General features: G+C 36.9%; 1 protein-coding gene and 1 long non-coding RNA gene across 5 annotated transcripts in view; one reads left to right on the top strand and one right to left on the bottom strand.

Moving 5' to 3' along the window:
- The window catches only part of LOC106734928 (uncharacterized), a 15,320-nt gene extending 10,375 nt beyond the window's left edge, over positions 1–4,945 (top strand). The window contains exons 2-3 of the long non-coding RNA XR_001370411.1: positions 2,069–2,161; positions 4,879–4,945. This is a non-coding gene — a long non-coding RNA (uncharacterized LOC106734928). The remainder of the gene's footprint in view (positions 1–2,068; positions 2,162–4,878) is intronic.
- SLC25A27 (solute carrier family 25 member 27) overlaps positions 3,564–21,853 on the bottom strand; it is a 31,451-nt gene continuing 13,161 nt past the window's right edge. For 2 of the 4 annotated variants that reach the window (XM_014588015.2, XM_027772090.1), the window contains 6 exons: positions 21,671–21,793; positions 18,647–18,759; positions 14,236–14,320; positions 12,193–12,285; positions 11,263–11,365; positions 3,564–5,688 (listed from right to left, as the gene is read on the bottom strand). In XM_014588015.2, coding sequence (XP_014443501.1) covers positions 5,617–5,688; positions 11,263–11,365; positions 12,193–12,285; positions 14,236–14,320; positions 18,647–18,759; positions 21,671–21,793 — 589 coding nt within the window. In that variant the 3' untranslated portion in view covers positions 3,564–5,616. Of the gene's footprint in view, positions 5,689–11,257; positions 11,366–12,192; positions 12,286–14,235; positions 14,321–18,646; positions 18,760–21,670; positions 21,794–21,853 lie in introns of all 4 variants that reach the window. The other 2 variants (XM_027772091.1, XM_027772092.1) reach the window with 2 other exon arrangements.

The following is a 21,853-nucleotide window of genomic DNA, read 5'->3' as shown; positions in this document are numbered from 1 at the left end:
GGCTCTTCCTAGTGCGAGAGTGAAAATTGAGAAAGGGGCCAAAACCAGAACTTTGAGGAACCAAAATTTAGGGACTTAGCCACAAAGAAAACAGGCAATAGAAAACAACACAGAAAAATTGAAAAAAAAAAATAGCATCAAAGTCAAGAGGAAATGGTATCATGAAAATCACAGTAGCACATGGTACCAAAAAGCCGAAGGAACTACCTCTAATGTTTAAAGCAATTCCAACTTTATTTTCCTCTTCTATCCTCAGCCAGTGAGTATGTCATTAGTAGTTACCCATTCTTTCTAGTCAGAGAATAAGCGAATTAATACAGTCTTTATAAAATAAAAATTATGGTGTCAAAGTATAAATAAACTTTTAGCCTGATTTCAAGCCCAATGTCCTAAATTAAGCCAATTTCTATTTCAGTTGTGAAAAGTAAAGATTATGATTATTTTTTTAAAAATCTCTAAACTTGTTATTAACATCTTAATTCAAAACTAAACCAAGAAAAACAAAATCCTTAATAACGACTAACTGGGCACTTCAAATCATTTATTTTAAAAATCAGAATAACACACTATTTACTCACATATATTCCTGTTTGTTATCAGATATTTTCAGCAAACAGACATCTTTAAGCATCTTCATCTGCTTTTATCAAACCTTCAAAGTGGCTCCTGCTGCTGTTCACAATCACAGCAGCCTGTTGGGGGTAAAGTGTGGGGAGAGAAAAATAATCATGTATTCTTTAAAACTCAGAAATAATAAAACACTTGAGCGGGCAAAAATGTGCATTTGTATGATATTAATGAAGGCCAAATAGTGATATATGTCGACACACGTACTGTAAAATAAAGACTAACATAAGCACATCACATGTTTCTTAACTATTAATCAATTAATCAAATCTTGTGTGATTTAAAATTATTGAATCCTACCTTTGCAGTATAGATACTAAACTGATAAAGATGATATTGATTTTTAAAGGCTTATTTATTTATTTAATCCCATTTGTTTTATTTTATTTATTTTTTTTTAATTTGACCAGAGAGAGACAGAGAAAGAGAGAGAGGGATAAAGCAAGCCACCAGGTCTGGGACTCAAACCGGTGTTGGTCATGTGTGGGAATCCAGTGCATTTAACCACCATGCCACCAAAAATAGTAAGAAGGAAGTATTTAAACACACACAATCTTATACAAAGGAAGTTAAACTGTTAATGGTAAAGAATTTTATGAAGTCAGAAGTGTTATTGAGTGAACATAACAATTCCGAAGATAGGAGGAAAACAAACTATGACTTTATGTATGTGTAAATGTCTTTCTCTCCCTTCTCTCCACCCCAAGAAAAACTTTTCAATTCAGCAAATACTTTCTAAGTGACTCCTGGGTACAGTTTATACGGGATACGGAGATGAGGTACACAGCCCTTGCTTTTAAGCAGTTCATCCTGTATAGGGAAGTTGACATGTACATCTGTGTCATGGGGGAAGCAACAGTTGTATCGAGGTGTTGAGGATGTTGATGGCTTCAGAGAGGAAACAGCAGGTGACCATTTTAAATATGAAAGTGGGGGACCAGCAGATGGCGTAATGGCTATGTCGCTGGACTTCCATGTAGTCTACGATGGTTCGAGTCCCAGACCCGGTGGCTTAAACTCATGCTGGTCGCATGTGCGTGTGTGCCCAAGATCCCAAGAAGAGAATGGAGGAGAATGGATTGCGGTGTGGACGTCCCCTCCACCACCACCACCCCGAAGGGTGGTTTCTTGCTTTCTGTCTGTCTCTCTTTTTGGCGAGCGCATGTGCCCTATATCAAAAACCTCTCTAAATATGAAAGTGGGGTTTAACCAAAGAAAATGGAGGAGGGTGGGAAGTGGTGGTGGGAGGAAAGCTGGGTGGAGGGCACAGCATGAGAAGCAGTCAAGTGCAATGCAGCTCCAAGAATTATAGGGCCATGCTTTTGTAAAGAGGAATGGTGCAGATATGCAATGAAAGGTAAAGGAAAGAAAACTGTACTGGAGTCAGATTAAAAGGGTTTGAATACAGCATTAATGACTGTCATTTTTATTATGTATGTAGGAAGGAGCGATTGCAAGTAAGAATATGGGATGGCATGCACAGAATTGTCCAAAGGAAGATGACTCTGCTTCCTTTTGAAGGACAGATTTGAAGGTGAAGCAGTCCATCCATATAAGAAGTTTGCATTATCCTTTATGTTCTGTTCAGATATTTCCAAATATTAAGATAGAAAATAAATTAAACTTGGGGGAAATAATCCCAATAAAATTTTTTAAATGCTACTTTTTAAACTTGATATCAACATAATGGTCCCTTTAAATATGGTACTACAGTACAGTCCAGGCTAAGTTTCTAGAGTTCAACTGCTTCATCCTATAAAGAAATGGAAATTCAGAGAAGTAAAAGGGGGACTTGATCCTAGTTCAAGTAGCATATACTCTGTCAGAAGCAGAGTTCCAAAATAGGATAAAAGTCTTTAGATTCCAAGATCAGTGTTTCTTCCACATTACCTGGTATTGAATATTAAAATTTGTTTTCTAACCCTCTCTAAAGAGCCCTAGTTTAACTGGGAAGAAGATAATCATTTACTTTCTAAAACAAAGAATTTTATCCATCAAATTTTAAAATTAAGCATTTTCCCAGGGAACACCCTGAAGGAATCTATTTTCATTAACAGAGAAAAACATGCGTAATTATATCAGTTGTAAATAAGTGTGCATGCATGACAATTGTATATGACTGAGCAGCAAATTCTTTTACACTTAAACCTCTCTGAATTTTTTATCAGTAAAATGAAAGAGAAATTTTAGATTTACATAATAGTTACAGTCTTACAATAATAATGACAAAATTAATTTGTTCATGTTATATGTAGCAGTGGTCAATTTTTCTTGAGTACCTAACAGCAAAGAATGGCTATTAATGAGGGCAGATTCCTATAAAAACAAGAAGTATAGTCCTCCCAATAGTGGCTTCCAATCAGATGGGATTTGGAGCACTTGAGAAAGACACATTGCTTCTCCGTAAAAGCAAACTTAAATGTTATCTCTTTAATTAGATATTTATGCTATAACTTATATGTACAAAGAAAGTATTTCATATACTTTAAAATAGTAACATATAGGCTTTTCAATAAGGAAAAAATAATGGAGGAGAAAAAGATGTGAAAGAAAAGCAAGAGAAACTAAAATGTCAATTATTATCAGTATAAGCTGAAAATAAACAGAATAATACCATAGAGTAGTACTATAATAAAGTGAGTACAATAAATTGTTAAGTCTATGACACAAAATTACTAAAATTTTACTCTTATTTATTGTGGATCATTATGAAAAGAAGCAAGATGACTCCAAGTTGCCAAAAATAAAGTTCCAAGATAATTAATGAATATGATTTCACTCAAAAAGCATGGATGTGATGAAATGTATGTTGGATATACAGGATTGTGGAAAGTATTATTATTCTAACATTTATTCTGAAGGCAATTCAGATTCATTTATGAAATATAAATGATTTATGAGACATAAAAGTACCATAAAGAAAAAACCTGGTTTCGGAAGGCTCAAGAGCACTGAATTGGGTTGTTGAGCAGATGACATATGACATTTATGTGGAACATAATTAGTGTTCAATAACTGTGCGTGGTGATAAACAACAGTTAGGAGACCTGTATTTTTGTCCTGACTCTGCTACTCAGTCATTTCTAAACATGAATAACTCTACTTTTCTGGGCCTGAGTTTCCTAACAGGCAAATTAAGAGGGTGAAACTAGACCCCAGGGAATCATTTCAGGTTAAAAATTCCAGTTTTATGCAGTGATCCAGATACCAACTAATAGTGTCAATACTTAAACAATGTTTTCATTCCAAGTCCCTGAAAGAATAAAGCTAAATCAATTTTTTCATGGTCCATTTGGCATGTAATTATTTTGATCCACTCTTTACTTGTTTTTTAAAGTTAACAAAACATAAAAATCCAAAATTTTCCCAATGTGGTTCAGTGTATAACACTTGGGAACTTAAACACATCATAAATATTAAATATATTTAATAATTCAATTACAGATTGACAAATGCAATGGAAAAGTAGACCACCTAAATATTTGAAGAAATTAAACTCCACATTCTAGAACGACATAGACAAACAATAAGCCACTGCATATTAATACATCACATTAAAATATATTTTAATGTGTACTTCCCCCTTTCAAAATGGCAGTGATTATACATTAGTGCCGCCACAGAGCACTTATAAATTTGTTTCTATTCAACATCATCCAGTCCATCATAAAAACTAGTTAGCTCCAAGGTCAGTCTTGGGCCTGAACTTACTGAGTTTTTCTATTTGAAGAGTTACAATCTTTACCTATAACTGCAGCCATCTATCCAGAAATACCCACTGTCTGAGGCTAGGAGAGCTGGTGGTATGTAGGTAAGCCTGAATATATCTATCTTTTTAAAATAAGAAAAGAGATTTGAGTCAAAGGTTGGTGGCATAACTATATATCATAGACAGTTGATACATATCACTTTTTAAGCAAGAAGCTTTGTCAAACTAAGATTCAGGCTACTGATAGTTTCGCTTTGACTTCTGAGTTCTTTCTGCCTCTCTGTCTCTCTCACCTTTAGTGTTAGAGAATGGAGACAAGAAAGAACATGTCAGAATTGTCTGACTTCATATCAGCCTTGCTTTTAAGATACCATCAAAAAGCTGATGGTAACAGAAGATATTTTGTAAAAGGATTCACAGTTAGTTTTAATCAAATAAGTTACAATTCTCACATATCAAGATTCTTGAGAGCTAGCTAGTGACAAATCTGAGTTGTAACAGCTTATGTAATGAGACTAACGCTCTTCTCTGTTTTTATCAAGGCCAGAGTCTGTGGCTGTCAGGGGAAGTTAGTAGTACATGCAGTGGAGTGCTCACCAGTGAACACAGATCTAATGATGGGAAACTGACAGAAAGCAGATTGTTTCCTTGAAATTCAAACATCATCACAATCTGACTCTTTTTTTCCATCTTCCTGGCAAGAAAAGGTACGTCAACTTCCTTCAACACTAGGGAAACTCACAATGTTTATTCATGTATTTTCATTTGCCTCCCTTTAAATGACAATATGCACAATTTAATAGTAACATAAAACCAAACCATCAACCTTCAATTATGAATACTGATATACAGATCGAATGTAATTCTTAAGTGTTACATAAGCATTCTTCCACATTCCTGTTATCTGCTTCAGATCTGAGATGCTGCTTCTCTCCTGGCACTCCTCCTCTCAGCAGGCTCTTCAGCACAGAACAGCACCTCAAAGGCCAAACCTTCTTGCTCAAGGTGAAAGTGGTCAAGGTTCAGTTCTTTAAAAAATGTTGTGCTGGGTCTCACTGGATGGCCTTGTGAGCTCCGACCAAACCTCTTTCGGACAAGAGGAGGAGTCAAAGATAACTCGAATTCCAGAGAAAAATAAAGTGCTGCCCCCTAGAAATCATAGTCTCTGTGGAGTAAGGTCTCTTCCTAAAGAGGTAGAAGTAATAGGGGGGGTGTGTTGTAGATGCCCAGATTTCAATAATACTGAACATTGTATCTTTAAGGGCTGTATCTTTAAAGGCTTAAAATGGACTGACTCCACTCAGTTCTCTGATTTTTTCATAAGTAAGCCAGAACACCAGTGACCAAGGGGTCTGAAAGATTAACCAAAGAAGTTAGTGCATATTTCAAATGCAATTATAAATATACTACATATATGCATATACATCTTTGAATGACAAAGTCATTTTGAATTCACTTAAGCTGAAAAATATTTTGGTATTGTACTGTTGCAAAGCACCTTTCTAAAGCAATTATAAAGCATTTTCATGTCTTTTATCACAGATTTCTCTAAGCAACAATTACAATATTACAGATGTTTTACAGATGAGGACACTGAGGCTTAGCCTTCAAATGCCTGGCACATTGTGGAACTAGACTATGGGCATTTGTTTTCCATTCCTATAGCTCTTTTTAAGGAACCATTACTGGCTAAATAGGTCTAGGAATGTCTGAATTCTAGGCTGGGCTCTTCATATATGGAATATGACAATGAGACAGGAACTTGAAAGTGAGGAAGATGAAAGATTACCCATTTAGAGTTAGGTCACAGAACAAACAACAGAGGTCTTATAACACGTATATATAAATTGTCATTAAATAGTGAAAAGAACTTTCAACTCAGAAAGGCTTTAACTTGAATGAAGTGTAATTATACCTAGAGGAATTATACAAGGATAAGAGTTAGAAGAAGATAAATATTACAGCTATGAACATGAAAGACATAAAAGGAAATCACAGTGTAAACTCTGGAATGGAGAAGAGGTGCCTTTGATCTAGTTCTTGCCTGACTGGGTTCTCGATCAACATTGAGTAACTATATCACTGGAGTAGAGAAACAGGCTTAAGTAATTAGAATGTAAAATATATCTGGTTAGAGAGTTTTTAAAATAATATGTATATCATATGTGTTTGGAAATATTGAGCATCTTATATTGGCAGAGGGAGAATTTACTAATAGTGAATTTAGAACTTTTCTTGGTCAGTTAAATGTATGAAGACATAAATAAAATAAGAAATATATAGGAATATTATATTATTTTAAAAAATAATTATTTCATTTTAATTTTATTGTTATTATTATTATTTTAATTTGACCAGAAAGAGAGAGAGGGAAAGTGAGAAAGCAAGCCAACAGGCCCAGGACTCGAACTGCAGTCATGTGGGAGTCCAGCACCTTAACCACCATGCTACCTGCTGGCCCTGGAATATTGTATCCTTGTGGCAGTAAAAATGAAGTGTGCCAAGGGTATAAGTGTAGTCTGATTAAGGAGCCAGAGGCCCTAGTTAGACAGCACAGTCAATCCTAATTGATGTGTAATCAGACTTCGTGTTAATGACACCACAGCAATAAAACCAGAGGAAAATGAAATAAATATTAACAAGAGATGAGGCAAAACAAGGTTATATTATCTCTACCTATTGGAAGGGGTTGGGTTGAAGTTTAGCTGGATTTTGAATAGAGTTAAAAGAGGGAGATCATATAGCCAAAGAACATGGGGGATGTATGAGTAGGATTTACTGAGCCTTTGCAAAGAAGTGCATGTGAGCACTAGGTTTTGTTTACTTGTTGATTATCTCCTGGTGCATTATGACTAGTGTTAAATAATCCAAGTGTATATGAACCCATGCTGTCTATTCTGGTATGCCTTTTGCCATAACTGCTGGAAAAAGCATGTATTAGATTGTTGGAAAACTCATGACGCATAGAAAAATGACTTTTTCTATGCATTTTTCTACGCATCACGACTTTTCCGGCAACATGATACTTTTTCATGCTTATTACTTGAGAGCTGAACACACAAGAAGAGCTCTCTTGAGTTGATATATTTAAGTTTACAAATAAGCCTTCCCGTTTTGATTCTGTGTTTAGCAAGAAACTTTGTGATTATAACTTGGGTCCCCAGGGAGCTTTAATTTAGGAGGCACACTGGTCAGAGGACTTCAGCAGTTGGATCATCTGACAAATGTGTTATGTAATATGAATGAGTCAGATATTCTGGCCTGATCATCAGTTTCAGTGAATTTATCTGAGGTAAATTTGTATTTTCAAGGCCAATTTACTTGGATATGTTCCTGCCTCAGATTTCTGAACTCAGTTTGTCACACTACGGCAAATCAACAAGGCAGTGACCCTGGTGATCTTTGGGGGTTAGCCAGCTATTCTTTGGTAATACCCCTCCGAGGTTACAAACTGCCTCTTTAAAAATTTCTCTAATTAGCTGCAAGAAAATGAGCAACTCAATGCATTAATTAGTAAGGAGCAGAGGATTCTGAGCTGAATGGGCCTATAGTCAATTCCCAGCTCTGCCACATTCTTGCTCTATGAACTTGAGCACATTTCTTACACTTTAGCTAAGGTTTTGTCATCTGAAAAATGAGGATAACACTACCTGTTTTACTAGGTTCTTATAGTAATTAATATATGTAAAAAGTTTAACACTAAGTTCTTTTCTTTTTCTCATCATTTATATTTTCTGAGAGTCATGTAGAGAGAATGGGTCAGAATAGGTGGTTCCATCCTTTATACATGATATTCACCCTGCTCCTTATCCTTCCTAACCCTAATTTTGTGCTTCAGCAGTGGTCTCACCCATATTTTAAGTCTACCAGACTAGAAACATGAAAGTCTCATTTTCTTCTTTGTCTTCCACATATCGATTACTAATGCCATAGGGCATTAACTGTAAATATCCCTAGAATCTATGTTCTCTCCATTTCTACATTCATTGGCTGGCTAGACTGCTGCCAAACATTCCTTTCTTGCATCCTAGCTTTCAATGTATTTTCTACTCTGCTTCCCAAATACTCTTGCCACCAAACAAATCTTAGTGCACTACTCCTGCGCTTCAGCAGGTGCTCTCTAACTATAAGGTTTCATCGTTAACTACTACACTTGGGCACAAGGCCCTTCCCAATCTGGTCCTTAAGTACTTGTCTAGCCTTATCTCCTACCTCCTCTCTGAGGATCTGCTCTGCAGTCACACTGAATTTTCTGTAGCTCTTCAAACATGTCAGGCCCATACATGCTACTCCCTTATATTTCTCTTGACAAACACCTACCAAGGCTTCAAGGCCCAGATCAAAAGTCAGCTCTATGAAGGCTTTTTTTTTTTCTTTTTTTTGGAGAGGTTTTCGCTATAGGACATGTGCGCTCACCAGAGAAACAAAGGACAGAGAGAGACAGAGAGATAGAAAGCGAGAAATCACCCTGAGGGGGGATGCCATGCCACAATCCCTCCTCCTCTGTTCTCCTCTCAGGATCCTGGGCATGCATGCACACGTGCCTGGTAAGAGTTTAAGCCTCCGGGTCTGGGACTCGAACCGCAGTTGACTACATGGGAGTCCAGTGACATAGCCATTATGTTAACTGCTGGTCCCAGCTCTGTGAAGGCTTTTATTGACTTTGTCCAGTTACAGCCATTCTTACTCCATTATCCATATTCCCAGAGTATGTTCATACCCTGTCGGAGCACTAATGCAACCTCCTTATTTTGACTGTGTCTTCTGGCATTATGCTGCCTGATTTGATGCCCTCAACTACTCATTAATAACCACCTAACCTGCTATGTTGTTAGACTCCTTATACTGCTGTTTTCTCCTCTATAAAAGAGGAATATGACAGTAAATTAACTGTACAGATTGAAGGGAGAATTCAGAGTTGAGCCATAAAAATGATGAATACAATACCAGCCATGTACCAAGTTGATTTATTAATATTTTGGTATACCTTTGTATCAGATATCGACAAGGACTTTGGTTACTAATTTCATGTTAATAAATAAATACTTCCTATCTCTTAAGTGAGATAATTTATCCCCAAAGCTCAGTTAACATGTTAACTACATGTAGGTAGTTCTCAAACCTAAACCTCTACTCCTTCTCTTTTAAGAGCCAGACTGACATATGAAGTTATTCATCTAAATACCTTTACTTATATATCGTATGGGTGTCCATAAATTCACTTAATATATAAAACTAAACTTATTTTAACCTAAAATCTTGTTCCCTGCACATGACACCTGTTTTAGCAAGTTATATTATCACCAGTCACTCAAAGCAGAAACCTGTGAATGAGGGCTGACTTCTTATATTCTCTGACCGTTTCTCTGACTCCATCCAATCAGTCATGTTTCTATCTCCTTTCTACCTCCTAAATATTTTTGAGATCCTCCTTCTTCTGCTCCATCATGCTCTTGTCCAAGCCACCCTTCTCTCTCCTTTATCATTACTCTTGGCCTTTTCCCAACTCACAGGCAAGCCAGCAGACTTCATCAAGTAGTTCACATCACTCCTACTGTGCAGATAGCCCCTTTCAGCCTGGTCTCTGATTCTCTCTGCCTTACCCTTTGCCTCTCTCCTCCAAGTCTTTATGTCTTGGCCTATTGAGCTTCCTTCTCTTCTTTGAACTTATCATGCTCTTTGTCCTCTCTGATAGCCCTTCTATATGAAATATTTCTTTCCACCCTTTTTACCTAAGTCCTCTTCTTTCTTTAAATCTCAATTCAAAAGTTCATTCTCTAAGGAAGTTTTTTTAACCTCCCAGCCTAGATTGTTCTTATTTGATATATTTATTTCTATAGCACTATGCTCTCTTCACATAACACTCATCACTTGTAGCTTCCTATTCAAAGCTAAGCCCTTAGTACAGGGCTTTGCATGGAGTAGGCACTCAATTAGTTACATGTATGTGTGTGTGTGTGTGTATATGGAATATATATATGAAATATATTACATTACATGTCATTACATAATTTATTATGTTAATTTTGATTACCTGAATTCCTAAATCCAGAAATCATCCATTCCTTCAACTATTTTATAACTTATTAGGACCAACAGTTAGTGTAATGGCTATGTTGCTGGACTCCCATGTAGTCAACCACAGTTCGAGTCCTGGACCTGGTGGCTTAAACTCAACACTGGGCACATGTGCATGTGTGCCCAAGATCCCGAGAGGAGAATGGAGGAGAAGGGATTGTGGCGTGGTCATCCCCCCTGGGGGGTTATTTCTCACTTTCTGTCTCTCTGTCTCTCTCTTTCTGGCGAGTGCACGCACCCTATAGCAAAAACCTCTCTAAAAAAATATATATGTATATATATTTTTTCCTAACTTATTAAAGACTGAAAGATTTGTTTTCATTATGTTTTCAACATAAGCTAAACAAGTCTATTTCTGCATTTCAGTTCACTTCATTTAAAAAAAAAAACACTTAAACCAAATAAAAATGACATAATGCTTTCTTACTAAGCAGAATTTTGTAGTAATAAATAATAACAAGTAATGTAACATTTGACATCAAAGTAAGAAAATTGATTTAAAACAGTAAAATTTTCATAGGAATGATTTCTAGTATAAAATATTTATCTATCCCAAACTACTATATTTTAGTTAAGTAGACTACTAATGGTTTTACATTACAGAAAATCTATCCATTGCTCTATAATAACAGACTATCAACCTATTCATTAATGGATGTAACTGCTTTATTTTGTCTTAATCTACCAAGGAAGGTAATGTGACTCTGAAGAGAGGTGAAAGAAAACAAAAAACCAAATCTCTAATCTAGGGCAAGACAATGCTACAAAACAAAATGGAGAAGGGACAATAGGCTAAAATAACTTAAGTAGAAAGAAAATAGAAATAAAGGGAAAACACCTAACTTTACCATTCGTAGCCAAGATGGTAAAAAGCCTTTATAGAGACTCATGAATCCTTCACCCTGAACAGCCTGAATCAAGCAGTCAGTTGATGACTTATACAAAAGTCCCCTATAAAGAAAATAAGAAGTTTTTGTTAAACTTCTTCTGTGTAAAGAGATGTCTAAATAAAATAGTCTAAATTAAATGTACTAAGTTAAATATTTTCTGCTACCTTAGAACATAATATTTGTGATTCTATTGATATAGATAGCTTCTTTTGAGTTTAAAGATATTTTCAAGATTAACACTTTTGATTCATTCCATCCTTGGTTTTATACTTAGAATTCACTCCACCTGATCTCTTCCAGGGTGAACATAATAGTTTCTGTCAAACCAAATTCTCCATGTTACCTATAAGTCATAAGCTTCTGAAGAAAGTGCTTTGTAAATTCTCAGCATTGTATGCTTTCAAAAAACTCTTTGAGGGTCAGCAGGTGGCATAGTGGCTGGGTCAACCACGGTTCGAGTCCTGGACTTAGTAGCTTGAAATGAAAACTGGGCATGTGTGCCTGGTGTGCCCAAAATCCCAAGAGAAGAATGAAGCAGAAGAGAATGTGGCGTGGTCATCCCTCCTGGGAGGTGATTTCTCACTTTTTCTCTCTCTGTCCCTGTCTCTCTGATGAGCACCCTACTGCAAAAAAATCTTTCTCTTAAAATAAAAAGCTTTGAAAACAAATCACATCAAATACCTATCTAAGTGATATAATTGTTGATTAGTTTACTTCCTCAAATAAACAGTTTTTGATTAAATGACAAGTAATTACATAAAAGCTATTTTGTTATTAAACACAAAACATGCAAATATATTTTTATTATGAACAAATATAGAAAATAACTCTGAAAATAAATATTATTATAGATATTTAAACACATTAATACTGAAGACTTTCTATTACCTTCCTTGTTTATCTCGTGGTTGATTCATTATTCGGCTTTTGATGACATCAGCCGGTGTTCCCAGGATAGAAGCTACCAGTCCAGAACATAAACTATAGATACAAATAAATGAGATGGAGAAAAAATATGTAGTAGTTTCTAAATTTTAAGAAATAGAACTTGACATTTAGAAAAGATGGAATACAAAATATATTATTATAATAATCTTCAAAATAAAGATATTTTAGGTAAAAATTTAAGCTAAATATATATAGTCAAGAAAGTGATAGGAAAAAATAAAATCAAAGAATGTCAGACAACAAGTATTCATTAAGCATCTGTTGGTGACAGGCCTTTTTGTAGGCAGTGAACAACAGACAGGGCTCTGCCTTTGGGGAGCTTACAAATCTGCATGCGGAAAAGCAAAGGAAATGTGAATAATTTTAGATGCTGATAAGTGTTGTGAGAACAATAAATGGGGAAATGTGATAGGGAAACTGCATGGCATGTAGTTAATGAAAGACTCTTGAGTAACAGTAGGACTGAGTGGTAAAAAGGATACATCTATGTGAAGATCAAGGGGAAGAGTGTTAGAAGCAGGTGGAACAGTACATGTAAAAGCCCTACGTTAAGAGTTCTCTTGTATAAAAAATAAATTATACACACACACACACATATATATATATATATATATATATATCTTTTCAAATGTCATTGATTTTATATTATTAATTTACTTTGGGGTTGTCCAAATAGAATATAGGCTTCTAGAGTTTGGAAATAAGATCAAAGCTAAGAAAAATCACAACATTGTTAAGGAAAGTAGACATATATGAAGGAACTCTTCTAAAGGATCATTTCAAATTGTTTTGAGGGCCAGCAGATGGCATGGTGGTTAAGGTGCTTAACTCCAAATGACCAACCATGGTTCGAATCCCAGGCCTGGTGGTTTCTTTCTCAGTTCCCTCTCTCTCTGTCTCTCTCTCTCTCTGGTGAGTGTATGTGCTCTGTAGCAAATTAAAATAATAATAATAATAATGATAAAAAACTTTATTTTCAAAAATTGTGTTGCAAAGAGATGAAAGTACTGCGTCTCATCCTGGAATGTCCTTTTTCCCATCCCTGCCTGCAAGGAACCACAGCCCTTTAAAACCCTCCTCTAATTCAACCTCCTTTGTGGGCCCTTCCAAGTAGTTATTTTTATCCCTCTTCTTTAACTAGTAACTTCTTTTAGTATTTTCTACTTTGGACCTACTACAGAGCCCTACACAGTACCAATAACATAAAAGGTACTTGGGGCCAGCAGGTATTGTGGTGGTGAAGTTGCTGGACTCACACATGGCTGACCACAGTTCAAGTCCTGGAGCTGGCAGCTTGTTTTCTTACTAACTCTCTCTCTGGTGAGTGTACATGCTCTATAGCAAAAATAATAAAAATAATAAAGAAAATTATAAATAATAAAATAATAAAAATAATAAAGAATTTTTTTAAAAAAATAAAAGGTACTCAAAGAAGAGTGTAGGAAGGGAAACTTGGGAAAAAATGGAGAAGTAAGACATTTGTGGGACACAGATATGGTTTGTTGCCTATTGGTGATGTCATGTGTATAATAGTCTCAACTGGCCTGCTGTGTGGCGTCTATCATGTTGTATAAAATCTCTTTACAAACTAAATGATGTATAATGATTGAAGGTATAAATAACAATAAATAATAATAAAAAAAATTTTAAATGGTACTCGAACAACTCAAACCTGCTGAATCAATTTAGAAAGGTGATCTCAGAGCCTGTCCCTGGGATGGTCCCATTAAGGTCTAAATATTTTAGGAAGTTTAATCTGAAATATCCTGCAATGTTACATGTCTTTTAACCATTTTAACTGCATTAAACTTTAAGAAAATTCCTCTTTAGAAATAAAACATTGCCTTTCTCAATGTATAGTACCACTAGGGTCTGGGCTTGAAAAAGCCCAGAAATGAGAATGTATAGCAAATATAGAAGAAAAGGTGATAGAACTGGGAAAAAAAAAAACAAAAACAGAATCAAACTAAAGCAATCACTTACCTTGACAAGCCATGTGTCATGATATTATCCTCAAGGGGTGTATTCAACACCAAGTAGTGTTTCACTGTATCATATGTGGTTAAATCTGGCAATGGAAAAGGTGTAAATATTGATTCATTCAACAGTGAATGTATTTTGTGTCAAGCACATGCTAGACTTAGGGCAGGAATGTGTACCAGGATAAAAGAGGAATGTGTACCAGGATAAAAGATACCATTCTTGTTCTCAAGCAGAGGAAAGCAGAGCTACAGATGGAGGACGGGAAAAAGAAGAGGCAGATGCTCAATTATTATCATTTGAACACCTAATCCAGCTATGCCTGAAGTCAGCTCAACCCTTGGACTTTTCAGTATTTGAGCTGATAAATTCCTTTTTTATACTAAGTTACAGTGAGTTGAGACCTTGCACATAAAGACAAAAGGTCCTGATCATTATCCCACAGTAAACATTTTACGCTTTTTTGTAATGACGATGAATAATTATTAAGGGATTTTAAACAAGGGAGTGGTATCATAATGCTGGAGTTTTAGAAAGAAGACTCACACTGTATAAGGAAATAAAATGCAAGGAGGCAAAAATGGATAGGTACATTTGGTTATTTACCAAATATCTGAATGCTAACCATGTGCCTGGCACTGTTGCAGGCACTAGGGAAATAACCATGGACAAAATAGCTAAACTCTCTGTTCTCTGCTGGTAGATGAGACCATAAACGACATCAACTACATGGAATTTCAAATGGTACTTGTTCTTAAAGTAAATGCTCTGAAGACGAATAAGGCAAGGAAACAGGATATGTACCAGAGGGTGGGAGGGAATGGTATATATGCATTTTAAATAGGGTGATCAAGGAGGACCTCTCAATAAAGTGCCATCTGAGTAGAAGCATATGTGTATAACTGTGAGGATATTTAAGAACAAGTGTCCTAAGCAAACAACAGTATGTGTTCTAGCTCTGAAGTAGGAGTCAGCGTGGAATGTTAAAGGAATAGCCAGAAGACTTGTCTAGCAGGGTCAGAGTATATTAAGAGTCAGAGAACAGCACAGTCCAAAGGATGGAGTGCACCAGGAGTCAGGGCAGGATTCTGCGTTGGAAAACTGACCTGGGCTACTGTTCAGAAGGATCGCTCTGCCTGCTCTGTTGAAGGCAGACTGCATGGAGGCATGACAGATTAAACATGAAACCAGGTCATCCTGGTAAGAAATGGTGACAATTTGGATGAGTAAGTTTTGAAGCCCTGACCAGATTCTGGATAGATTTTGAAGGTACAATCAGTAGGATTGGCCAGCATGTTGGATACAGACTGAGATAAAGAATCAAAGCTGGATCTGACCGCACAGTATACAAGGGTTAAGTGTTATGCAGACCAAGGGGCTTAGCCCAATCCCACATGCCCCATGTTGGTCAAATCCTGGCCCTGGCAACAACACACTGGGTACATATGCACCTGTGTCTAGGACCCTGAGGATGGAGAAAAGGAAGAAAAAGGATTAAGGAGTGACCCAGCCCAGTGGGGGATGGGAGGGGACAGGGTGTATACTCTCTTTCTCTCTGGTGCATGCAAGTACTCTCTAGCATTAAAAAAAAAATAAAAAAGAAAGAAAGATGACTGAAAGGTTTTTGAGTGTAGACAATTTAAAAAACATAGATGCCATTCACAGGAATAGTGAAAATGAAAATGGAGTTTCTACATTTTTAAAATAAGATGATAGACAACTGTGGCTTCGACAAAACCAGTTTCAGAGGCATAGCAGGGTAAAATGGCTGTGGAGTAGATATGGAAAGACCAATTGAGGAGGCCTCTGCAATGGTCCAGAAGGAGATCAATAATCCACACAGGAGTGGCTCCAGGGATGGAGTGAAGTATACGAGCCCAAGATATATCTGGAAGGTAAAATTAACTAGACTTAGTGACTAAGTGGATATATAGAGCAAGTGAAAGAAGAGAGCCAGAATCATGACCAAATTTCTGACATAAGTCACTGAAAGGAAGGCGATCTATTTTGAGAGTATGAAAAATGAAGAGGAAGTGCTTAGATAAAAAGGGTTTGGTTTGGACACATTCTAAGTGATATACTTGAGAGATCCAAATGGAGATTCAGAATAAAATTGAAAGCTGATAACAGATTCAAAAACAAAATGAGAAACTACAATAAGAAGGATTTGCTAGGGCCCTCAGATGGTGTGGAGGTTCAGGTGCTGGATCCCATATGGTCGGCTGTGCAGTTTGAGTCCCAGATCCCGTGGATTGAAAATCACACTGGGTGTGTGTGCATGTGAGTCTCAAATCCCAAGAGGATAGCAGAAAAGGGATCGTGGTGTGGCCATCCTCCCTAGGGGGTGATTTCTCTCTTGCTCTCTCTGTGTCTGTCTGTCTCTGGTGAATGTACATACCCTATGGCAAAAATTTTTAAAAAAGCAAACAAAACAAAGAGTTTTCTAAAAACCAAAACACCCACCAAAATGTATAGTAGGCACAGATGGACTGGGATAGAAAATAGACTATAGATTTACTTCCTTTGATGTTTAAGTGATACATTACTGGAATTCTCAAAAAATGCTACTCATCAATTAGTTAGAATCATATGATTGTTCCTAGGAAGGATTAATTGATTAATTCATGTAGCAAAGGTTTATTGACTATACAGGAGAGACTAGGACAATAAGGATGAATCCGATATAGCCCAAGCCTTCAAGGGGCACACACTCAAGTGGAAGATATAAATAAATACATAATAGAAGGCAATGGAAAGAGGTACAATCAGTAACAGCAATAAAGACAGGGACCATATAAACACTAAAAGGGCCTCTAGCACAATATGGCATGGGGTCGGGATTGCAGGAGATTCAGGAAAATAAACATTGGTAGAGAAGACACCTCAGTTGAGTATTAAAGAATCTAGAAGAAAACTAAATAGAAAACTAAAGAAGAGCACAGAAAGTACAATATTGGGGTGAAACCCAGCATGGCATGTGCGGGTTGTGGGACCTTTTAGTTAATGACTTTCTGCTCCATTCTTTGTGAGAGCATCAATGAATTGCTTAGTCTCTGAAGGCACAAACTTTATGTGTCATGTTCCAAAATATCCACTTTATTCTATTGGTGATGAGAAGCCAGTGCAGGGTTGTATGGACACCAGTCACTTGCTTGGGTCTGTGTCCTAGTTAAATCGCTCTGGCTACTATGTACAAATAAGAGGATGGAGGAGGAAATCAGTTAGATGGCTATGGCAGTGGTCCAGCTGAGACGTTCCAGTGGTTAGTATTGCAGAAATAGTCATTTTAAGGACACTAAGATAGTAGACATTGGAGGGAAAAAACTTTTAAGGAGTAGTTAGAAGATAGAAGAAATTGGTCATGCATACGGGAAGTAAGGGGCAAGGGTGAGCTAAGGGAACATTCAGGCTTCTTGGCTAGTGTGCCAGGCTGTACAAGATGCACTATATAGGAATGGGAACAGGATTACCTTGGGAAAGATTTGGACAGTCTGAATAGAATGACCATCAGATAGTTACATATATGGTTTTTTGTTGTTGTTAAGTTTATTTCCTAAGAGAGGGGGACAGGAACCTTGACAGGGCCTTCATGCTACGGTCCTCCCCCAGACTGCAGCGAGCCAGGACATGAGCCCACAGCCTTCCCATATGGTCGCCAGCCTTGTCAATAGCACCCCTACTGCCGTGCCACCATGGCTGGAGCCATGTATCAAATTTAATCTTAAATAAGGGTCTGGAACAGAGAGGAGAACTTGGAAATAGTTGGATCTTCTTTCCTCACTGTCACTGTTTGCCTGTTTTAGGAACTCCTTTCATATATTAATGTAGAATAAAGTGAAAATGCTCAAGGGAAAATATTCAATTATAATTGCCACAGTCTGCCTGTTTCAGAAACTCCATTCATATATCAATTTAGAATAAAGTGAAAATGCTCGAGGGAAAATATTCAATTATGACAGTTTAACACACATAAAGCCTATTACTAATATATTTTATTAAAATAATAAAAGTAACATTTTAAATTTGTCTGATGGAAGTGCTCATGGTTATGACTGTTAAACTAGGACTTCTCAGAATTCAATAAAGTTTCTAAGACCAGCAGTTAGCGTAATGGCTATGTCACTGGACTCCCATGTAGTTGACTGCAGTTCGAATCCTGGACTCAGTAGCTTAAGCTTACACCGGGTGCATGGGCATGCGTGCCCAAGATCCCGAGAGGAGAATGGAGGAGAAGGGATTGTGGCATGGCCATCCCCCCTGGGGGGTGATTTCTCGCTTTCTGTCTCTCTGTCTCTCTCTGTCTTTCCGGAGAGCGCACACGCCCTATAGCAAAAACCTCTCCAAAAAAAAAGAAAAGAGAAAGAAGAAAAAAAGAAAAAAAGAGAGAAAAAGAATTCAATAAAGTTTCCATTACCTCCCATATTTACCAGCGCAGCTCTTTGTATATTGGGTACCCAGCCTGCCCAAAGCCCACGTACTCCTCCTTCAGCTAAGATTTTTGCAAATGCATGATGCACACCACGAAATCTAAGAAAAATGATAATAAAATGTGAACACCTTATGTATTCCTGTGTACGAAATGCAATTGCATAAGCTTCACCTACACCAGCTATAATCTGAAGTAAGATAATGTCTTGTTTATCTGGAAGTAATAGAAATTAAGGCAATCCACATAAATCTAAATTTAATAACCTTTAGGAAAAAAGGTCAACATTTGATTTAAACAAATATTTTTAATGATGTGAGGGAAGAGAGGGACAGAGAAGGGCAGGAAGAAGTAGGAAGGAAGAGAGAGAGAGAGAGAAATATTTTGAGAGTCTCACCATTGCAATCCCTGTCCCAGCCTCCCACCTAGCTGGGATTACAGGCATGTGCTACCATGCCCAGCCTGTTCAGGTTGCTCCAGGATCCTAACCCAGGCCTCCCATGTGGCCCTACCCCTGCATAGCAGTGTCCTACCACTTGCACCACAATGGCTGGGCTTTTAAAAAAATATTTGTAACAAAAATATTGATCAATTATATTGTTATTTATAATTATATTTTATAATTAAAGAAAAATAATAAATATAATTAAAATATTTACAAATTATAGTTTATCTTCTCAGATTATGAAACAAATTAAAATACCCTTCTTAATACTTTACATCAGCAGTGTACATATTAACTAGAGGAGGAAACAGTAGTCATCAGGTTTCTGGATTCACTTTACTGGAGGTTCATGGCTCTCGCAATTTAATTGTACCAATTAACATTTAAAAATCACTGACTTACTTGTAAACTCATAAAAGAAATTATACTTTTAGACCAAAAAGTAAAAAGGATAATTTTATAATAGGAGCTCTTAAAATCGAACACTCTGAGCTTTATGAAAACTTACTATCCTTATTTTGGTCATTTTTTTGTAGACTGATGAAAATGGTGCTGAATCATGAACTAACTGTGGAAACCTATGGTATTTAGGAAAATGATGGGCTTCGCCTAGCCAGAAAAACTTGCAGCAAACGTACTAACTGTGTGGTCTTTACTGAAGCATTATAGTCTTTGTCACCAAAAAGACAATGATATATTTATGAAACATGTATAATTGCTATTATGCTACATGGACAGCTTTGCATATATTATTTACGTTTTTGAAATCTGAAGCTTAAGAAGCTTGACTATAATTACAAAGCTAAAGTATGGCAAAGGCTGGCTTTGACTCTCCGACTGTCTGATCTCAAGGTTCACTTTCTGAAGTACACCATTAAGTACAATCAAACCAAAAATATCTAAGATCTGTAACAAAGAGTGAGAGGAAAGGAATCAAGGAGCAAAACAGAGAGGCAAAACATTTACAAGATGCAGAAATGGAGGACTGTCTGTTGACGATAACATGTACGATATCTTCAACTGGACTGAGTGAAGTGTAATCATGGCGGGTAAATTCATTTTACAAGCTGTAGTGATGTGCAGGGATTGAATGTATAAAACAAATGAAAATAATAATAATAAAGAAGAGAGAAGGGAAAAACTGGGACCCAGTTAAAAACTCAGGTATTTCTGGATCCCAGTGGCTAGTTTTCTCCTCTCTAGCCAAGCAGCATCACTTCTTGCTGGTACTTAGAAATTAGAAGGTACTACAAGATGGAGAATTGAACCCTGGGACTCTGTAAACTATTCAGTTAAGTCAAAGTGGTGCCCTTTTCTCTTCTGCCATGAACATTCTCTCCTCTTTTTAGAGACAGATTGGGTACATGGGATGTGGCAGCTCAACTTCATTTTCCATTGTTTCAGAGAGGGTGCAGGAGGTAAGAGCAAGGGTCAGTAGAGAACTCTCATGGCCCCAAATCCTTCTCTTTTGGTTCCACTTTGGATCTGGAACGTACAGAGGACCAGATCTTTCCTTACTCAACTCAAGTCACCCTGCACTTTCCCTCTCAGGAGGGGTCTATCTAGCTGCAAGATTTCCCCCTCTCCCAGGAGAAACTGGCTAAATGATACTTTAGTAAAGATTGAACATAAAGCTCTTACAAGGAAAACAGACTTCCAAAATACAGAGTAATGCAGAAGATTATATCTCATAAAGGCATATTTTTAAAAAATCTTCTGGGACCAGCAGATGGTGCAATGGTTACATCACTGGACTCCCATGCAGTTGATTGGGATTCAAGTTCCAGACCTGGTGGCTTAAAACTCACACCAGGGGTGTGTGTGTGTGTGTGTGTATGCATGCCCTAAATCCTGAGAGGTGAATGGAGAAGGGATTGTGGCATGGTTATCCCCCTTGGGGAGGGAGGTGATTTCTTACTTTCTGTCTCTCTGTCTTTCTCTGTCTCTCTGGTGAGTGTGCATGCCCTATAGAAAAAAAAAATCTCAAAAAAAAAATCTTCCATAAACTAGGAGAAAAGACATGAAGATGAAGATGGAAGAGGACCAGACAAGTAAGTAGGAACAGTTTGAAAGGTTAACCTTGCTACTTCCTTTCCTCCTAGGAGAAAAGGAAATAACAGTTTTAGAAGCCTAATGACTGAGTCATGTTAACCAGCATGAAAACCTTTTGAGAGAGTGCCTTTTAAAGATGAAAATCTAGAGATTAGAAATATTAAGTGACTCATGCAACACCAATGTCTAATAGGGGTTTATCCCAGGGCATATTTTCCCAACAAACTCTTTATATCAACCTCCAAGAGGGGACAAGTCTAGCTGACTTGACTGGGAAAAGCAGCAGAGTCATGCACACATATTACTTTGTCTGGTAGAGAACATGTATACTTCATCATGCAAAGTAAAGATCCAGTTTGGCTTAGCTTTCCTCTTAATACACAGAGCTTCCAAATTAAGATTCAAAATTAATATCTTTACTGGATAGTGAATTAAAATAAGTCTATAAGGTAAATGTTCAAGATACTATAGCCTCAAAGAAGAAGGGAAAGGTATCAGTTAACTGGAAAACTTACCGCAGTGGTTTTCCTTCTAGTTTCCTTTTTCCTTCCATTTGCATCTGAACCTTTACTAGGTCAGTTGGGTTGGCCAAAAATTGGCCAATAACACCAGCAATCATCCCTCCAATGACCGACTTCCTAATTGTAAAAGGAGATACCTTGTTTTAAAAGTTGCCATTAACTTTACAGATTTTATTG

This window comes from Tupaia chinensis, unplaced genomic scaffold (assembly GCF_000334495.1).
Source record: "Tupaia chinensis unplaced genomic scaffold, TupChi_1.0 Scaffold000252_1, whole genome shotgun sequence".
In the NCBI taxonomy this organism is placed as follows: Eukaryota; Metazoa; Chordata; class Mammalia; order Scandentia; family Tupaiidae; genus Tupaia; species Tupaia belangeri.
The sequence above is the reverse complement of the archived record's forward strand: the minus strand, read 5'-3'. Positions and strand labels throughout refer to the sequence as shown.